This window comes from Populus alba, chromosome 6 (assembly GCF_005239225.2).
Source record: "Populus alba chromosome 6, ASM523922v2, whole genome shotgun sequence".
NCBI classification, from domain to species: Eukaryota; Viridiplantae; Streptophyta; class Magnoliopsida; order Malpighiales; family Salicaceae; genus Populus; species Populus alba.
This window is the reverse complement of record NC_133289.1, coordinates 10,061,158-10,078,241: the sequence shown is the minus strand read 5'-3', so window position 1 is coordinate 10,078,241 and position 17,084 is coordinate 10,061,158. Positions and strand designations below refer to the sequence as shown.

At 30.2% G+C, this 17,084-nt stretch overlaps 2 protein-coding genes across 3 annotated transcripts; both read left to right on the top strand.

Annotated features, from left to right (window-relative positions):
- The first annotated feature begins 6,955 nt into the window (after positions 1 to 6,955).
- LOC118048367 (probable ethanolamine kinase) lies at positions 6,956 to 12,394 on the top strand. Of its 2 annotated transcripts, none has more exons than XR_004687458.2 (11): positions 6,956 to 7,491; positions 7,583 to 7,674; positions 7,752 to 7,858; positions 7,973 to 8,078; positions 8,485 to 8,607; positions 8,808 to 8,899; positions 9,568 to 9,652; positions 10,730 to 10,795; positions 10,882 to 10,948; positions 11,835 to 11,927; positions 12,005 to 12,394. XR_004687458.2 is itself a non-coding variant. In XM_035058016.2 (11 exons), the coding sequence occupies exons 1-11, from the start codon at positions 7,331 to 7,333 to the stop codon at positions 12,131 to 12,133; spliced, it is 1,161 nt and encodes a 386-aa protein (XP_034913907.1). In that variant the 5' UTR covers positions 6,959 to 7,330; the 3' UTR covers positions 12,134 to 12,394. The 2 variants fall into 2 exon arrangements, 1 of the variants encoding a protein (XP_034913907.1); XM_035058016.2 differs by having other exon boundaries at positions 6,959 to 7,491; positions 10,690 to 10,795.
- A 2,187-nt stretch (positions 12,395 to 14,581) lies between these two features.
- On the top strand, positions 14,582 to 16,632 carry LOC118048368 (UDP-glycosyltransferase 73D1). The gene has a single exon (XM_035058017.2). The coding sequence runs from the start codon at positions 14,657 to 14,659 to the stop codon at positions 16,136 to 16,138; it is 1,482 nt and encodes a 493-aa protein (XP_034913908.1). The 5' UTR covers positions 14,582 to 14,656; the 3' UTR covers positions 16,139 to 16,632.
- The last annotated feature ends 452 nt before the right edge of the window (positions 16,633 to 17,084 follow it).

The window sequence follows — 17,084 nt, the reverse complement described above, 5'->3', positions numbered from 1 at the left end:
CAATTAGCATTGTTAAAACTCTTTATTACAATAGAAAACTAGTGTAATGAGGTGCATAATCAACATTTGCTTTTAGATATTTAAAAATTCTTTCTAAAGCACTTTAATGTGGAGCCTTTGGATTATGTGTAAATCTATCCAATCTAGCAATTGCATATGCTACATCAGGTCTAATATGATTGGCTAAATGCAATAAAGATCTAATAATTCGTGAATATTTATATTGATACACTTTCACCATTTTTATTTCTATTTTTTTATTTAGTAGAAGGATAAAAATGACTACATACATGAGACACAATACAATAATTAAATCTTTTTAATATTTTTTTTTTCAATGTAATGTGATCAATTTAAAAAAACCATTGTTGTTTTTCAATAATTTAATAACCAAAATAACATTAACCAGATCAAGATCCTTCATATCAAGATTTTCAAACAATAAATATATAGTAATATTTATAACTTGAATATTACTACAAAAAAACATAATGTCATCAACATAAAATCATATAATAATTTTCAATTATTTAATATAAACGCATATATTAGCAACATCTGTTCGAAAACCATCAATTAACTGGACTTGATCAAAATTTTCATCTCATTATTTTGGAGCTTGTCTTAAACAATAAAGGATATTTACAAGTTTATGAACTTTCTTTTTTGACTAGGGACAATAAAACCTTTCATTTGATCTATATAAATTTTTTCTTCTAAATTAATATTTTTTTAAAAAAGTCATTTTACCATCTATTTGATGGATTTCTAATCCATAAAGAAAAGCTAAAGAAACTAATAGTCTAATTGTAGTAATTCCCAAAATTAGTGCATATGTGTTAAAAAATCTATTTTTTTTTCTTGTTTAAACCCCTTCGTAACTAACTTAAGCTTACTTTTCTCTATATATCTATCAGTTCTCAATTTCTTTATAGAAACTCATTTACAACCTATTGTTTTACAACCTTGTGGCAAATCAATAAAAAACCATGTTATGTTAGAAAAATAAAGAATTCGTTTGATCTTTTACCATTTCTTTCAAAAAATAAGCTTTAATAGATGTCATAGTTTCACTATATATACTTTAGGTTTATTTTCAAGTAAAAAGTATAAAACTTAACACCAAAAATTTTGTTCTTCTATTTCATTCACTCTTTCTAATTTTATTAGATGCATGATTATCAACAATGTCCACATTAGAAGAAGAACTTTCATTAATAGGTCTAGACAACTTGTTTTTCAATGAAAAAATGTTTTCAACTAAAATTATATCACATGACTTAATAATTGTATCATTTGCAATTTTAGAAATCTTATAATTTAAAACTAAACATCTATAAATAATACTATTCAAAAAAATCTAACAAATGCACAATATATAGTTTTAGGATCTATTTTCCTTTATTTAGTAATTGGAATATTCACTTTGATAAAACACCTCGCTCTTTAAAATATTTTAAAGAAGGTTTTTGATGCTAGTTTAATATGCTATATAACCATTCAGTTGGTTATATGTGACATTATTATATTCATATAAATATATATTTATTCTTAATAAAGACTTAATTTATCTTTAATATTTATATAATATTATATTAATAAATTTAGAGTAAGATAAAGTTCATAGGATAAAAATGTTTTGTAAAAAAATTTATAAAGTTGTTATAATTATAGGATTTATATTGCATCAAAGAAATATTTCTAAAATGTTCGTGGTTGATGCTCTTTTAAATACTGAACATTCATTAGAGCCGTAAAGATTGATACATATTATATTTTTTTCCTTTATGAAAGGAAGTAGCTTGATTTCATAAGCTGAGGTATAAGAGATACCTAAAATTAATATGTAGGTGCTTGTCATAAGACATATACACTAAACTAACCCGCATAAGAATTCCATATAGAGAGATCATATGTCTATGGAAAAGCTTATACGACTGTTATGTAAATGATCTTTAGATTTGAGATCACTAAATTATCTTATATAGAGAATATTATGCTTTAATCCTATTACATTTTATCTTAATCGAGATAATAAAAGAACAAACATTGGGTATAACATGAACTATATAAAAGCATTTAAGTGATTAAGAGAGGATCTATCACCTTATATAAATTAGAGAAAATGTTCATATGTTCTTAAATAATATTGACCGAGAAATCCTTGAACTAAGGTGGAATGAGATTTGAAAAGGAGTTTCAAACCTTATTCAAACAATCAATGACTATTATGTGGAGAACAAACATAATTTAACATGACATACATGTCTCATGCTTTAATATTAAATCAAAAAATTATTAATGAAAATATATTAATTACACTGAGAAATAGATCACTGAAAGGTTAAGTCAAATTATTAATGATTATTTTAATATTTGAAGGATCATGACACATTGCTAGACAATGCACCTGATCTTTAAATATAAATTAATCAATTATTTCATTGATAATAAATTAAATTATTTATTTTATTTTATTCTATTTAATTAGAATCAAAATTTATATTTGGGCCAATATATTAGGAACCTAATAGGTCACATATATTAATAATCATTAGTCAGAAATTAAACTAAGATGATTTAATTAAATATGATTTGATTAAAATATATTTTAAAAATTAAGGACTAAAATATAATTAATACAAGGATTATATTTCTAAACCTAGAAAAAAGAAGTACTTGATTGAGTTAATTTCTAAAATTATTTAGAATATATATATATATATATATATATGTGTGTGTGTGTGTGTGTGTGTGTGTGTTAAAGGGAAAAATTGATATTTTTCTAATTTATAGGGTTTTCATATTTCCTTAAAAATAGTATGTTATACCTCTTATTTTTAAGTTGTTGTTGTTAGACATAAAAACTATACAAGTCACAGAAAAAAGAGCTAACACTCTAGGAATAACAATCACTCTATCCTAGATAGAGATTTAAGAGATTTCTTACTAGTGGTTTGTGTGAATTATCATTGGAGGCCGAACAATTGAATGACTTGTGGTTTGCAACAACCTATCTTTTAAAGAATTATTCAAAACCAAAGAAGATTACATCTTCAGGTAATAAATCCCTAAACAATTCTAGATTTTTCTAATGAGATCCTAAACACTCCCAAATAATTTTGTTTTAGTATTTCAACTATGTATATGATATTCAGGAAGCCCAATATTTTATTCTTCCTAAATCCATATAATATTTTTTCCAAATTTTTATAAAGTAGAATACAATAAGCATAATATAAAACTTCACCCCATAAGTTATTAGGCAAACTGGAACTAATTAATATTGCATTAACCATATTCATTAAATTTGTATTTTTATTCTTTTCGCTATCTCATTAGACCATGGTGAATAAGGAGGTGTTACTTGATGTATAATACCAAACAATTCTAAAAATTCATTTATTTAATTAGAACCTTTATCAAATTGTAAAATTTTTATTTTCTTTCAAATTGATTTTCAAATTTTACATTAAAAATTTTAAACTTATCAAACAATTCATTTTTAGAGTTAGTCAAATAAACATAACAATATCTTAAAAAGTCATCAATAAAAGTTATAGAATATCTTTTGTCATCACAAGTCAAAATATTATTACTATAAAAATATCACCATGTGTTAAACCCAATATATAGATTTGTTTTCTATTCATCGGGATTAAAAGTATTTCTAGGTTGTTTAGCTTGTACACATTTTTCTTTTTTATTAATATATAACTTGGAAATTAAATTTAAATACATCGTTTTTTAAATATTGTTCAAATTAACATGTCCATGTGTATCATACCATGAATCACAACATTCAAAATTTGAAATAGAAAATAGATGAAGATGAAATATGCAATGTAGTATTGGAAGAAGGCATTATACTTAATTTATAAAGAACATTAAGCAAAATAATATTTTTTAATATAAGAACCAAATCTACTAATAACCATTTTATTAGATGCTAGAGCAAGAGCAAGACCATTTTGATCCAATAAAGATAATAAAGAGGCAGTATCTAAATCTTTTTCTAACATGTGAAAAACTCCGTTTAAAATAAAATTTTTTTATAAATAACAACTCTAATTTGACTTGGCCTCCTTCTAGGAATTGAGAATCTTAGATACACTCTTATTCCAAACTTTATAAATTCAGTCTTTATCATTAAACTCCAAAAAAAATTATCAAAATTAAAAATATCAGACAACAATATATATTATAAGCTTTGAATTCTCTGTAAAAAAAAAAAACATAAAGCTTTTAATCACTGAACTATAATAAATTACTAAATCCTTCATAATCAACTCAAAGAAAAACAAAAAAATATCCCACTTAGGTCTTCACTAAACATAACAAAATTGCACCTTGACACACTTGAGGGTCTAGCCCATTGGTCAACAGCAAAGCTTGTCTTTGCGAAGGTCCTGGGTTCGATCCTCAAGAGTACCAGCCTGTCACCCCCGCGGTGCCTTACTTGCCTACTGGGCTTGCAGGATGTTCAGTGGGCCCGGGAAATAGTCGTGGTGCGCGTAAGCTGGCCCGAACACCCCGGGTTACCAAAAAAAAAAAAAATTGCACCTTGACATTGCCTTTTTTTTGCCCCTCAAAACTGACTCACACAATGCCTTTTTCAATCTCAAAATTAGTCCATGAAGAATCTTGGCTTGACAAATCAAAACCAATCACATGGGTACCTAACAATGTAATTCAGCATCAAGATCATTAAATTTCTCAAAAACACAATATTCAAGCTCAAAATCTCATTTGCTGTTGCCAATAAAAAAAGCTTTGAGTATAAAATTTTCAGGTTTGCTAAATAATAAATTTATGATGTTCATAACAACAATCAAGCAACAAATCAATTTTTTATTTTATTTTAGAAGTAAAGAAAATAGCTTATGCTTTTCTCTCTAAGATATTGTTAGGAAATCATAGATGGAAATAATTAGGCTAGCAAATACAACCAAGATTTTGTTTTATTTTTCAATATTAAATCAACAACTAAAAGCAATAATACAAATAATTAGAACTAAAAATAAATATTGAAAAGAGTAATGATTTAGAAGAAACATGAGATTATAGCATGCGGTGACGCTATCCTTAAAGAGAAAACACTCCCTTTGCATAAGATAATCTTAATATAACACGCTTATATTCCAAGATAAATTAACAAGTTAGAATTTTTGAATATAACAAAAATTTCCCAAACATTTCAATAATCCTTTTTGCCCCCTTAATATAATAAAATATAAAAAATAAAGTATAGAGAAACTTGAGGAGAATACATAAAAAAAAAAAATCATAAATTATGCAGAGATTTGAGAGACTGAGTAAAATGAAAAGTATTTTTAATAACTTCTAACGCCGAGAAAATTATGTACGTTCCATATTAAATACAAGCTATATATTAGTCACCAAATTTAAAATAATTAAATATAATAAATTAATTTAATCAATAAAATTTATTAATCACTAAAAAAATTACCATTAATTATAATTTTAAATCAAGTTTCTAACGGCACATCAAGGTGGCTTGCTGGCTCTGACGAGACTATGGCTGTGAGGAAGATAAGTCAATCTTAAATATATACGGGAGGAGGAATTTTTCAATAGCAGATATTTTTCAGGATTCTTTCTTAACATATTTTCAACACACCGTAAAAAAAAAAAGATATTTCTTATCTTACTTGTCCTTTCAATCTTTTTCCAGTAAAATAAAGTTATATATATATTTTTAAATAATTACAATAACAAAAAATCACCATCTTTTTTTATAAACAGGTGATTTTTTTTTTTTGTTATTTTGGTTTTCTCATTTCTTTACCTCAAAATCTAAATTACAAAATCTTAAATTTCCTTAACTTCATATTCATTTCTTTATGAATTCCTGAGATTTTAACTTCCCAAAAATCATATCTTTGTTTCTAGGGTAGTGTTTGGCATGTTAACATTTTAAAAAAAAATTAAATTTTATTTTATTTTAAATTAATTTTTTTATATTTTTAAATTATTTTGATGTGCTATTATCAAAAATAATTTTCAAAGTAAAAAAAATATTATTTTGATGTATTTTAAAATAAAAAATATATTGAAAAGTAACCAATACTATATTTTCAAATAAATACTAAGTATTTTTTTTAATTTTATTGAGTTTTATATTCCCTTTACTTTATTTAGTTTTTTAGCTAAAAATATTAAAATATCAAATATTTGTATAAATTATCTTCTAAAAGTACTTTGTTTAGTTTTATATGCCCTTTACTTTCAAAACGCGTAGACATGTCTTTTATTTGAAAAAATTATTTTAGTTTTTTTAATATTTTATCTTTATCTTTTTAAAAATTATATTTTTCATTATATTATTTATATAATTGAAAACACTTTAGATACCAAGTATATGAGCACAAACTCAGTTAAATGAGAAAATTCAAAAATATTATGGAAATTTAATATCTAAAAAAGTGCATGAAATATTATGGATTTACAACTTCTCCCTCTAGGATTTTATCAAACACATCAATTTCTACTACTGTACAGTATTCGCCGACATCAAGTCTGTCCAATCTATGCACAATTAAAAAGTAAATCTTCCTCTGATTTTGATACATTAATTTCCATATTCTCCTGTAAGAAAATATCTCCATGAAATTTGGAGATAAAAGACAAATTAATTCATTAAATTTATTATTGATATTTTGAAATTAGGATAATTTGATAAAAATAAAAATAAAAACTATAAATTCTTTTTTTTTTTTAAGAGAAAACTAATGTTAAACACGGAAATCATCTAAAGAAAATAAGTAAAAAAAATAAAGAGTGATAGTTTGTGATAGTTTTTTAAACTCGCAATTACAAAAAAAATTATATTATCATTTTGAATTGTAAAGTATTTCTATAAAGCCAGAGCATTGTTGGTATTTTACTATTATTTTTACTTTTCTACATTGAATAATATTATAATACTGATGGATAGCGTGAGAAGAAAAGTTGCGATGACCTTTTAGGGTATTACATCAGCTTACCGACCTTGAGTTAAGCAACCACTTTCCTGACCGGCTTAAAAAATGTCATCCATCCTTGCACGCATGGATATTATGTGTCTGACATAATGGTAATTAGGGTTTGAATTTGATTTCTGGGAGAATTTTCAAGGACAGTTGGGAGGACCATGATTTGGGTGGGAAGCAGAGATTCTTTTTGTTGTTGTTGAGCATCCCATTATTTTTAACATTTTGCACTAATGGGAATCTAAAATCTTAAATAAAAAATAGAGTTACTTAGTGAATCCCAATTCCCAAAATCTATTTTAGTAATCCGAAAGAAACAAGTCGGAAATACAGCAAACATGGGGTCGCATTCTGAATCAGAGAGCGAGAGAGAGATCTGGAAAGCAATGGAGGTAGCAGAGGGAGCTAGAGGAGATAACTCGAGCTCTCATGTTCTTCAATCTTCATCCCTCACCCTCGATACCTCCCTTTCCCTACCTGATTTGACTCCGTCTCTCATGTTCGCTTCTTTCACCTCTTTTTTTTTTTAATAAGAAAGTAAGAAGAATTATTATTCGTGTTTATTTATTTTTTTTGTTCTTCAATATCAGAGAGCTGTGCAAGGATTTGTTTAAGAAATGGTCAAGATTGGATGATTCTTCCTTCTCTGTTGAGACGGTTTCCGGTGGCATAACAAATCTCTGTGAGCATTCTTACTTTCTTTCGTATTTGCCTTTTGAACTTGAATAGGCAGACGTGCCTAAATGAGAATTTGTGCAGTGCTGAAGGTATCTGTGAAGGAAGAAGATGGAAATGAGGTGCCTGTAACTGTTAGATTATATGGTCCCAACACTGATTATGTTATCAATCGAGAACGCGAGCTTCAGGTGATTGATTTTCTTTGATTACTTATTACCTTTTGATTTATTGGATGGACAACAACAGGAGCTTTCATTTCCTTTGATATGCTTACAACAACAACAACAAAAAATTGCTTTCAGGCCATCAAATACCTCTCGGCTGCAGGATTTGGTGCCAAGTTGCTTGGAGTATTTCAAAATGGCATGGTCCAATCTTTTATAAATGCACGAACACTGATTCCGCAAGGTAACCATGACAACCCACTCGCTTCCTTTATTATCCCTTCCTTATTTTCATATGCCTTGAACTTCAACTTCAACTTCTTTTGTTGCACCGCACCCCCTTTTAAGTCTTCAGTAGTGTATGCCTTCAACACAATTCACCGGTCTCAAAATTTGATCGAATTTATTTGCATTTATTTCTTGAAGACTTGCCTTTTACTTTTGATTATATTGATTAACTTCAAATTTTCCTGACCAACCCTATAGCTATAAACACATCTACCATAAATGATTACTTGATGAAAACACTGAAAAATTGAGTTTATGAAGGTTCTTAATTTTAACCTTTATTTGCTTCTCTTTCCTCTCCTGCCCTTTCTCACGTGCTCTCTCCCTTGATTTTCTTAACCTTGCATCCTCATCGATTGCAGACATGAGAGAGCCGAAGCTGGCTGCTGAAATTGCCAAGCAACTCCATAAATTCCATAGGGTGGATATTCCAGGCTCTAAAGAACCTCAGTTGTGGAATGACATCTTCAAGTTCTATGAAAATGGTATATTTTCTGACTCTAATATGCTTCCTTGATTTTATGTTTCATAAGCATCTGCCCATTTTTATTTGAAATCAATTTGGTAAAGGTGCTTTCAACTTTTGTCAGTTCAACCATTGGATATCCTTGAATGTTGATGTAACAGTCATGCCATTCCCATTGGTTGTTAATTTTTCATTTTCAATGGCCACTTTTTGTTGCAGCATCCACTCTTCACTTTGATGATATTGAGAAGCGAAAAAAATATGAGACCATTTTGTTTAAGGAAGTTTACAATGAAGTTGTTGAAATCAAGGTGATCCTCGTTCCGTAAATTTTCTTTGTAATTGGTATCTTGTTAGTCTATCCTTTTTCTCTGAAGCTTTTGGCCTTAGAGACTAGTCTTTTGTACTTGCACCTTACATGAAACCTGTTTTTAAGTTTCCTTATACGTTGACCCATGTTGTTAACATGCATTTGAAAGTTCAAGATTTTTTTAGTTTAAATATTATGTAGGTACTTGCATGAAAATTGAGTACAATGAATAAAATGCACTGTTGCAGACTTTTAAGGTAGTCTATGCTAGAGAACTGTTGAACATGCTTTAAAGGATGACTTCCAAGACCCTTAGTAACTTGCACGGGATATTGTGAAACTGAACTAATTAACAGTCTTGTGTAGAAAAAGTATTATAAATGCCAGATGCTCCTTGTAGTTGTTAGTAATATATCTATATGTGTGGATTGAAACTGTTAGATGGTATCAGGTACGAGTCAGACAACATGGTGTTTCCCTTGGCCTTTCTTAGTTCTTTTTTTTTTTTAATCTGGAAATAGCTATACTTATTAGTGTTTCATAATCACAGACGAGTTCGCATTCTTGACTTTGGAACTACATGGGATTTCCATTTTTCAGTTGATAAGTTGCAAGGTTTATAGTGATTCCTTCCTACTTATGGAGGTCTATTTCATGATAATTGAACAGGAATTGACAGATCTTCTCAATGCTCCAGTGGTTTTCGCTCATAATGACTTGCTTTCAGGGAATCTGATGCTTAATGAAGATGAAGGTGTCAATGAAAACTGATTTTTAATATGCATTTTCCTCCATTTTACCCCTTTATATGTTTTAATAGAGTGGCAGCATGTTTCTTGGTATTAATATTCTACTCTGTTGGTTTCTGTCTTTAAATATGCGTTATTTTTATAATCTCTCTATCTCAATTGGTGTTGTTTCTGTAATTCAAGTTACAGATACTAAGGGGATGGCGGCATTATATCTTCTAGTTGTAAACATGAAGAAATCAATCTTGGTTGGTCTTTCAAGAATTGCAGTGTTGAACAGGGCCATTGTCAATGAATTTTTTAATCTGTTATTGAATCTAAGCTACATCAAGTGTTGCAGGACAACCTTGAGGCTGTTGAAATTTGGTGTTTTAGGTGGGAGCCAGAGTTAGGGTATGCGGTATTGGATTGATTATCCAGAAGATTTGAGGGTAAAGTTAGTTTTGTGAATAGTAACCAAGGTACTGTAGCAATCAAGAAAGGAAGAAGACATAAACAGCACTAGAGAAAAGAGAAGAAACACTCTAGGCATGCAGCCTTCAAACTAAACAAGATACTCTTGGTTCCATTATCAAAATGCTTATGATTACGTAAATTATGTGTTCCTTCTATATGCAGTATGTACCAGAAAAGCCTAGTGGTTCGAATCTAAGCAAGAAGTAGAAAACCAAATAGGAAAAAGGAAATGATAGTTAATGGAAGAATGGAATTTTCTTATTAGGACTATTGCATGAGGTGTCCAATGACAGGGATTTCATTTGGATTATAAGAATGTCATTGCATTTTGACATTTTATTTTGATTGTCTATTATTTAAAATTATTACAAGAACATGGGTCTGTCTCTGGCATCTGCTGTCATTATAGCTTCCAATTTGTCCAAAATGTTAAAGGCAAACAGACTTTGAAAATGCAGTGAGATTTCCCAAGACAGTGCTTGATGTGCTTACAGGAAATATTGTGCCAAAAGAGTGTTTTAATTTGTGGATATTTTTTCCTGAGTCTTGTACTATTGATATCATTATTAATCTTACTAATTTTCAGAGAAACTCTACATCATTGATTTTGAGTATGGATCATACAGTTACAGAGGTTATGACATTGGAAATCACTTCAATGAATATGCAGGCTATGATTGTGACTACAGCTTGTATGTCTTCAATTTTTCTTCTTCTTGTTTTCTCCATTTTCAGTTGCATGTGTAGATTTGTTGACAATTGAATTCGTTTAATGTAGATACCCAAGTAAGGATGAGCAATATCATTTCTTCAGGCATTTTTTGCAACCTGATAAACCGCATGAGGTATGATGGTCATTTGAAAATTATTTTTTCGACGGTATGTAAATGAACTTTTTAGTTTATATATGACCTGCGTTATAAACTTTTTAATTCTGAATTATTGATTTTGTTCGTTATATTCAAATCCTGAATGAGTTAACTAATGGGATCGAATTCCATACTCAGCAAACATAGAAATGCAACCATGATATATGTCTTTATCAGAAGTTTTGGTTGTGATCAAGTGTCATCCTCAATTGCACTTTCTAAAAAAGAAGTGGAATCTCCTTTGCAGAAATCTTCTGACATGTGGTGCCACCTTTATTTATTTGATCTATGCTATGCAGCTCTTCCATATTTTAGATGATGCAAGAGGTGTTAAATGGAAACATACAAAAAACAAATTCCCTAAATAATCATATGTTAAATCCCAATGTAGCCTTTCTTCATTCTTATATCATTTTTCCGTTGAACATTTTGTGTGCCTTCATTTGATGCCCAACCCTACTTTGTGAGGTTTCACTGCTAGCACCATGGATGTTTAATCTTTGTTTTTAAATGAATAATTGATAGTTAATCTTGCTCTTTGTCTTATGATTTTGCTATAAAGATCGTCTACTTGTGAGCAAACCTTTCCTCTTTGACTCATTTTAGATGAATACTGGCATGGGAAGTTGAATTTTATTGATTATGAAGTTCACCTGTTACTTTGATCTTGAATCTTGGATCTTCATTAGTAGTTCATACTTCCCTGGGCTAGATGAGTCTGATAGCAGGGTCTAGATACACCTGACCCCATAAATCTATTCAAACTGCATCCACCTGTGATTTTTAAGTTTTGATTTCAAGGCACTACATACAATTGGCTATTATTTCCAACAGGTATCTGACAGATCATGAATTCCTACAGGTATCGGACAAAGACCTTGAAGCTCTATACATAGAGACAAACACTTACATGTTAGTTTCACACTTAATTTGGGCTTTATGGGCACTAATCCAGGTAATTATGAACCTTTATCTCTACCAGCCATGCCCACTAAACCATATGATAGTGATTGATAATGTTTCTATTAACAGGCCAAGATGTCTCCGATAGATTTTGATTATCTGGGTTATTTCTTCCTGCGATACGATGAATTCAAAAGGCAGAAGGAAAAAGCGTGTTCATTGGCACGATCTTACCTCTCAGGACAGGAGAGTAGGTAGTTTCTATTTTTCCCTCCCATGCATTGCTAGCACTCTTCATATGGATTCAGAGGCAAACATTCTTGTATTTTTTTTTTCTTAGCCATTTGAAAGAAAAGTTGAGAAACGAGTATATGCGAATAATTGAGAGGTAGGATGGATTCCTCAGTTCCATTTGTTGTAATTCTTAGTCTTAGTCCATTTCTTTAATAACAACCTTGCTGTCTTTTGCCTAAGATACATTAGTTTAGGGTATCAATGAAATATCAGCTGGTTGAAATATATGCCAATTCCTCTTCCCCTCCCTGTATTTCTTCAGTGTGCTGATAATTGTTTTATGAGCTGTGCTTGTGCTAGGCTTCAAAGCTGCACACCTTCAAATCCACTTGTTAGTGGTTGTTTTTTAATGATTTTTTTTATTATTTAAAAATTATTTTTTGACATCAACACAATAAAATAATTAAAAAACACTAAAAACATATTAATTTGAAGTAAATAAAAAAAAAAAAATTTTAAATTTTTTAAAAAACGTTTTTGAAACATAGAAACAAATTAAAACTCTGTTAATAACAGTGCAACAATTTGTTCGATGTAAAAAATAATTAAATATTTTAGTGTTTTTGAATCGGTTTTGATGTATAAATATTAAAAATAATTTTTAAAAAATAAAAAAATATTATTTAAATATATTTTTAAATAAAAATACTTTGAAAAATAATTTTTATTATAATTTTAAATATCTCTAAAATAAATAACTAGTTGTCAATATATGCTTCAATTAAATTTTTAAATGATCAATTTTAATATTTAATTATATCTATGTTCATAAACAAGAGATAAGAAAATCCTTTAAAATCATAAACATACAAATTAAAAATTACCTCTTGCACGAATGGAAAGGTGTTATTTAGCTATGTATTTCAAATAATTAAAAGGCTAGGAAAAAGCTTGGACTAATATGAAGAATTACGTGGCGAGCTACATTATTATTAAAAAAGAAAAGAAAAGGGAATTAAGCGGCGCGAGGTGTTCATAATTTGCGCCAGAGATTTATACTCTCATTCATTCATAATTAGGAAGCATTCAATATTTACGATCATTTCCCATTTATTTTGCAAATAAAGCAAGATAAGTTGATTTAAAAGAAAAACATATTTAGACTAAATTAATTAATAAAAAATATATTTCATACCCACAATTCGACTGAGAATATATATATATATAGTTGTTCAATCTTGTCTATATAATTAAAAGGGCTTAAGATTTTCTGCAAGCTTAAACGGACATTTTAAAACATGGAATTTAAACCAAGAAAAATAATTTAAGTTCATTTTGAGGTCTTGTAAATAATTAATATATATAATTAATATATAATTAATATATATATTGGCACGCTACTAGCTATAGCATTATTGAGTCAATTAAACCAAATTATAAGTTGAGGAAAACTGCCCAGTGGAATTACTGTTTGGCTAAATCAAATGGAATTAGTCAAAGTCAAGCCAGCGTTACATGCAGCAATGATTGACCTGCCGCCATAAGCAATACCAATTTATTAATTTGAAAGAATATTAAGGTAATATTTTTTAAAAAAACATTATTTTTAATACTAATACATTAAATTAAAAAAATGTAAAATATTAAATTTTTTTAATTTAAAATAAAAAAATAAAATAAATATTTTTCAATTTTATTTTTTGAAATGGAAGACCAAAAAGTACGGAAAAAACACTATGCATTATTGCATAACAAATGGGCCAACTATATTCAACATTTATGGCTTTCATCGAATATCTTCATTTTAGATCATTTCACACAACAATTTATAAGATCGTTTTCACATGCAATTCATATATATATATATATATATATATATATATATATATATATACAGGAAAAGGAAGAAGTAACGTAAGCATTGCAAGTGATTAAATTTAAAAGTGGTTGTTTTTTAAAATGTTTTTTGTTTGAAAAATATATTAAAATAATAAAAAAATTTTAAAAATTATTTTTGACATAAACACTTTATAATAACCTTAAAATATAAAAAAATTAATTTTCTCTTAAAATAGTTTTCAAACACGAAAACAAATAGCATTTCATCATCAAATGAGAGCAGAGGCATGTCGGAGAGAGTTACAATTAAGGCCACAGCCCATAGATTAACAGGGCCGACCTTGGATGTAATACAGTCAATTACTGGCTTCAAGGGCTGAATATGGTGACAAGATGTTATGACTATTAATTTTGAAAAGCAACAGGTAGAACTCAAGTTTTTCAAAATCATGATCTGCATGCCTTTGACTTGTCAAAGGGCAAACCGGATTCACGTCGGTCGAGTCAAGGAAGGAAACAGGAAAATGCAACCCTGTCTACTTGGCTATTTGCTACTCACCTCAGAACTGGGTCTCCATGACCTGTTCAAAGTCAAGCTCACATAATAAGACTTGGCCAATAATGGGATTGCGAAACCTACATCTGACAAACCAGTTTTGTTTCCTCTCCGTTTTTTGTATAAGTAGAAACATTACCAGTCCTGCTTTAATGGCGCCTCCAATGTCTAGTCAACTGCACTTTGTGTTGATCCCGCTTATGGCACAGGGACACACGATCCCCATGATAGACATGGCGAGGCTCATTTCAGAGCGTGGTGTGACTGTAAGTCTGGTCACCACCCCTCACAATGCATCAAGATTTGCGTCGATAATCGAAAGAGCAAGAGAATCTAGTCTCCCTGTTCGTCTTGTGCAGATACCGTTTCCATGCGAAGAAGTGGGACTCCCCATCGGCTACGAGAATCTTGACACCTTACCTTCAAGAGACCTACTGAAGAAATTCTATATTGCAGTTGCTAGGCTGCAGCAGCCATTAGAACGCATTCTTGAGCATGCCAAGCCTCGTCCAAGCTGCATAATATCAGACAAGTGCTTATCCTGGACAGCCAAAACTGCTCAACGTTTCAACATCCCACGGATTGTTTTTCATGGGATGTGCTGCTTTTCTTTGTTGAGTTCTAATAATATAAGGCTTCACAAAGCTCACCTCACTGTAAGCTCGGATTCAGAACCTTTTGTGGTGCCAGGGATGCCAAAAAGTTTTGAGATAACAAAGACTCAGCTACCGGGAGCATTCGTAAGCTTACCTGATTTGGATGACGTCCGTAACAAGATGCAAGAGGCTGAATCTACAGCTTATGGGGTTGTGGTTAATAGTTTTGACGAGTTGGAGCATGGTTGTGCTCAGGAGTACGGAAAGGCTCTGAAGAAGAAAGTATGGTGCATTGGACCAGTTTCTTTAATTAACAAGCAGAATTTAGATATGTTTGAGAGGGGAAACAAAGCTTCAATTGGTAAGACACAATGCTTGGAGTGGCTTGACTCTATGGAGCCAGGGTCTGTTATTTACGCTTGCCTCGGTAGCCTATGTCGCCTAGTGCCATCGCAGTTGATAGAACTAGGTTTGGGTTTGGAAGCATCTAACAAACCCTTCATCTGGGTAGTGAAAACTGGAGAGAGAGGTTCTGAATTAGAGGAATGGTTCGTGAAGGAGAGGTTTGAAGAAAGGATCAAAGGAAGGGGGCTTCTGATCAAAGGCTGGGCTCCTCAAGTCCTTATCTTGTCCCATAGATCAGTTGGAGGATTCTTAACTCATTGTGGTTGGAACTCTACAGTTGAAGGGATCTGCTCTGGCGTGCCGATGATATCATGGCCTCAGTTTTCCGAGCAGTTCTTTAATGAGAAGCTAATCGTTGAGATTTTAAGGATCGGTGTGCGAATCGGCGTTGAGGTTCCAGTGAGATGGGGAGAAGAAGAGAAAGTTGGAGTGTTAGTGAAGAAAGACGAAGTCAGGAAGGCAGTAATTACGTTGATGGATGCAGGCGGAGAAGAAGGCAAGAACAGAAGGAAGAGAGCAATTGAACTTGGAAAGACGGCAAGGAAGGCTATGGAATTGGGTGGATCTTCCAACCTCAACCTGTCATTCTTAATCCAAGATATCATGAACCTACAAATCTCAAAACAAGGCTAAGAATTTTTTTTTTATTTTTAATCAGTTCAATTTATATATATCTCAATTAATTTTCTGAAAACTTAAAATTAACAATCATGTAAGTTTTTAGTGGCTCTGAAATATATAAAACTCGAACTGATAAGCAAACCCAAACATAATTAGTTTACCTACATCCTTATCCTTTAAAGTTAAGGCTAAGATTTTAATTATATAAATAATCAATGTCATTTTTCAATCCCTAAGGAAGTGTTTCAAATGTTTCATAAGTGACTTTCGAAATACATATTTATCGTCTGATTAATTTAGCTCTTCCTTCTTTTCCTGGCCTTTTCTTCTCGGAGGAGGTGAACAATTATCAATCTTGCATGGTGTGACTACTTCTCCGGACCAAACCTCATGATAATTATAGGATATTTGTCAAGTAACTGGTCATCAGCATGTAATCTCTGTTGTCAGGTGTTGACAAAGCCATCGATCGAGTTTGTATTTACAATGAATCACTGATTTTCTTCGTCCTCTAGGTGCCATTAGTCATTTGATTCTCAACAAATTTAAATTTCCATTTGTTAGGTTATCAAATTTAGTGTGGACTCTACAAACAACCCTGAAAGTAACATTTGCACATCCTAAACATGCATATAATTTAGACAAGAACACGTAATTATTAGAGGTAAGATAGTCAAGAAAAATAATGCATGCTATAGCTGAACGCAAACTACTATATATATATATATATATATATATATATTTGAATTATCAAGAAAAATGCCACTTGACCTCTTTCTAAGATATCGCTGTGTAAAGATTTTAAGGCAATTCAATCCCAGACCAACACAAGAGAGAATAAAATGGAAATGCTTCTAGATCATTTGTAGTTCCATAAAGGCAACAATTGATTATCAAGGAATCTATTATTTATATAATTTAAAATTATCATATTAATTTTAGAACTAGTTAATATATT

Coding starts and splice junctions, on each gene's coding strand:
- LOC118048367 (XM_035058016.2), top strand. CDS start 7,331: ATGGGGTCGCATTCTGAATCAGAGAGCGAGAGAGAGATCTGGAAAGCA. Junction 10,949..11,834: donor AACCTGATAAACCGCATGAG/GTATGATGGTCA, acceptor GAATTCCTACAG/GTATCGGACAAAGACCTTGA. Junction 11,928..12,004: donor CTTTATGGGCACTAATCCAG/GTAATTATGAAC, acceptor TTCTATTAACAG/GCCAAGATGTCTCCGATAGA.
- LOC118048368 (XM_035058017.2), top strand. CDS start 14,657: ATGGCGCCTCCAATGTCTAGTCAACTGCACTTTGTGTTGATCCCGCTT.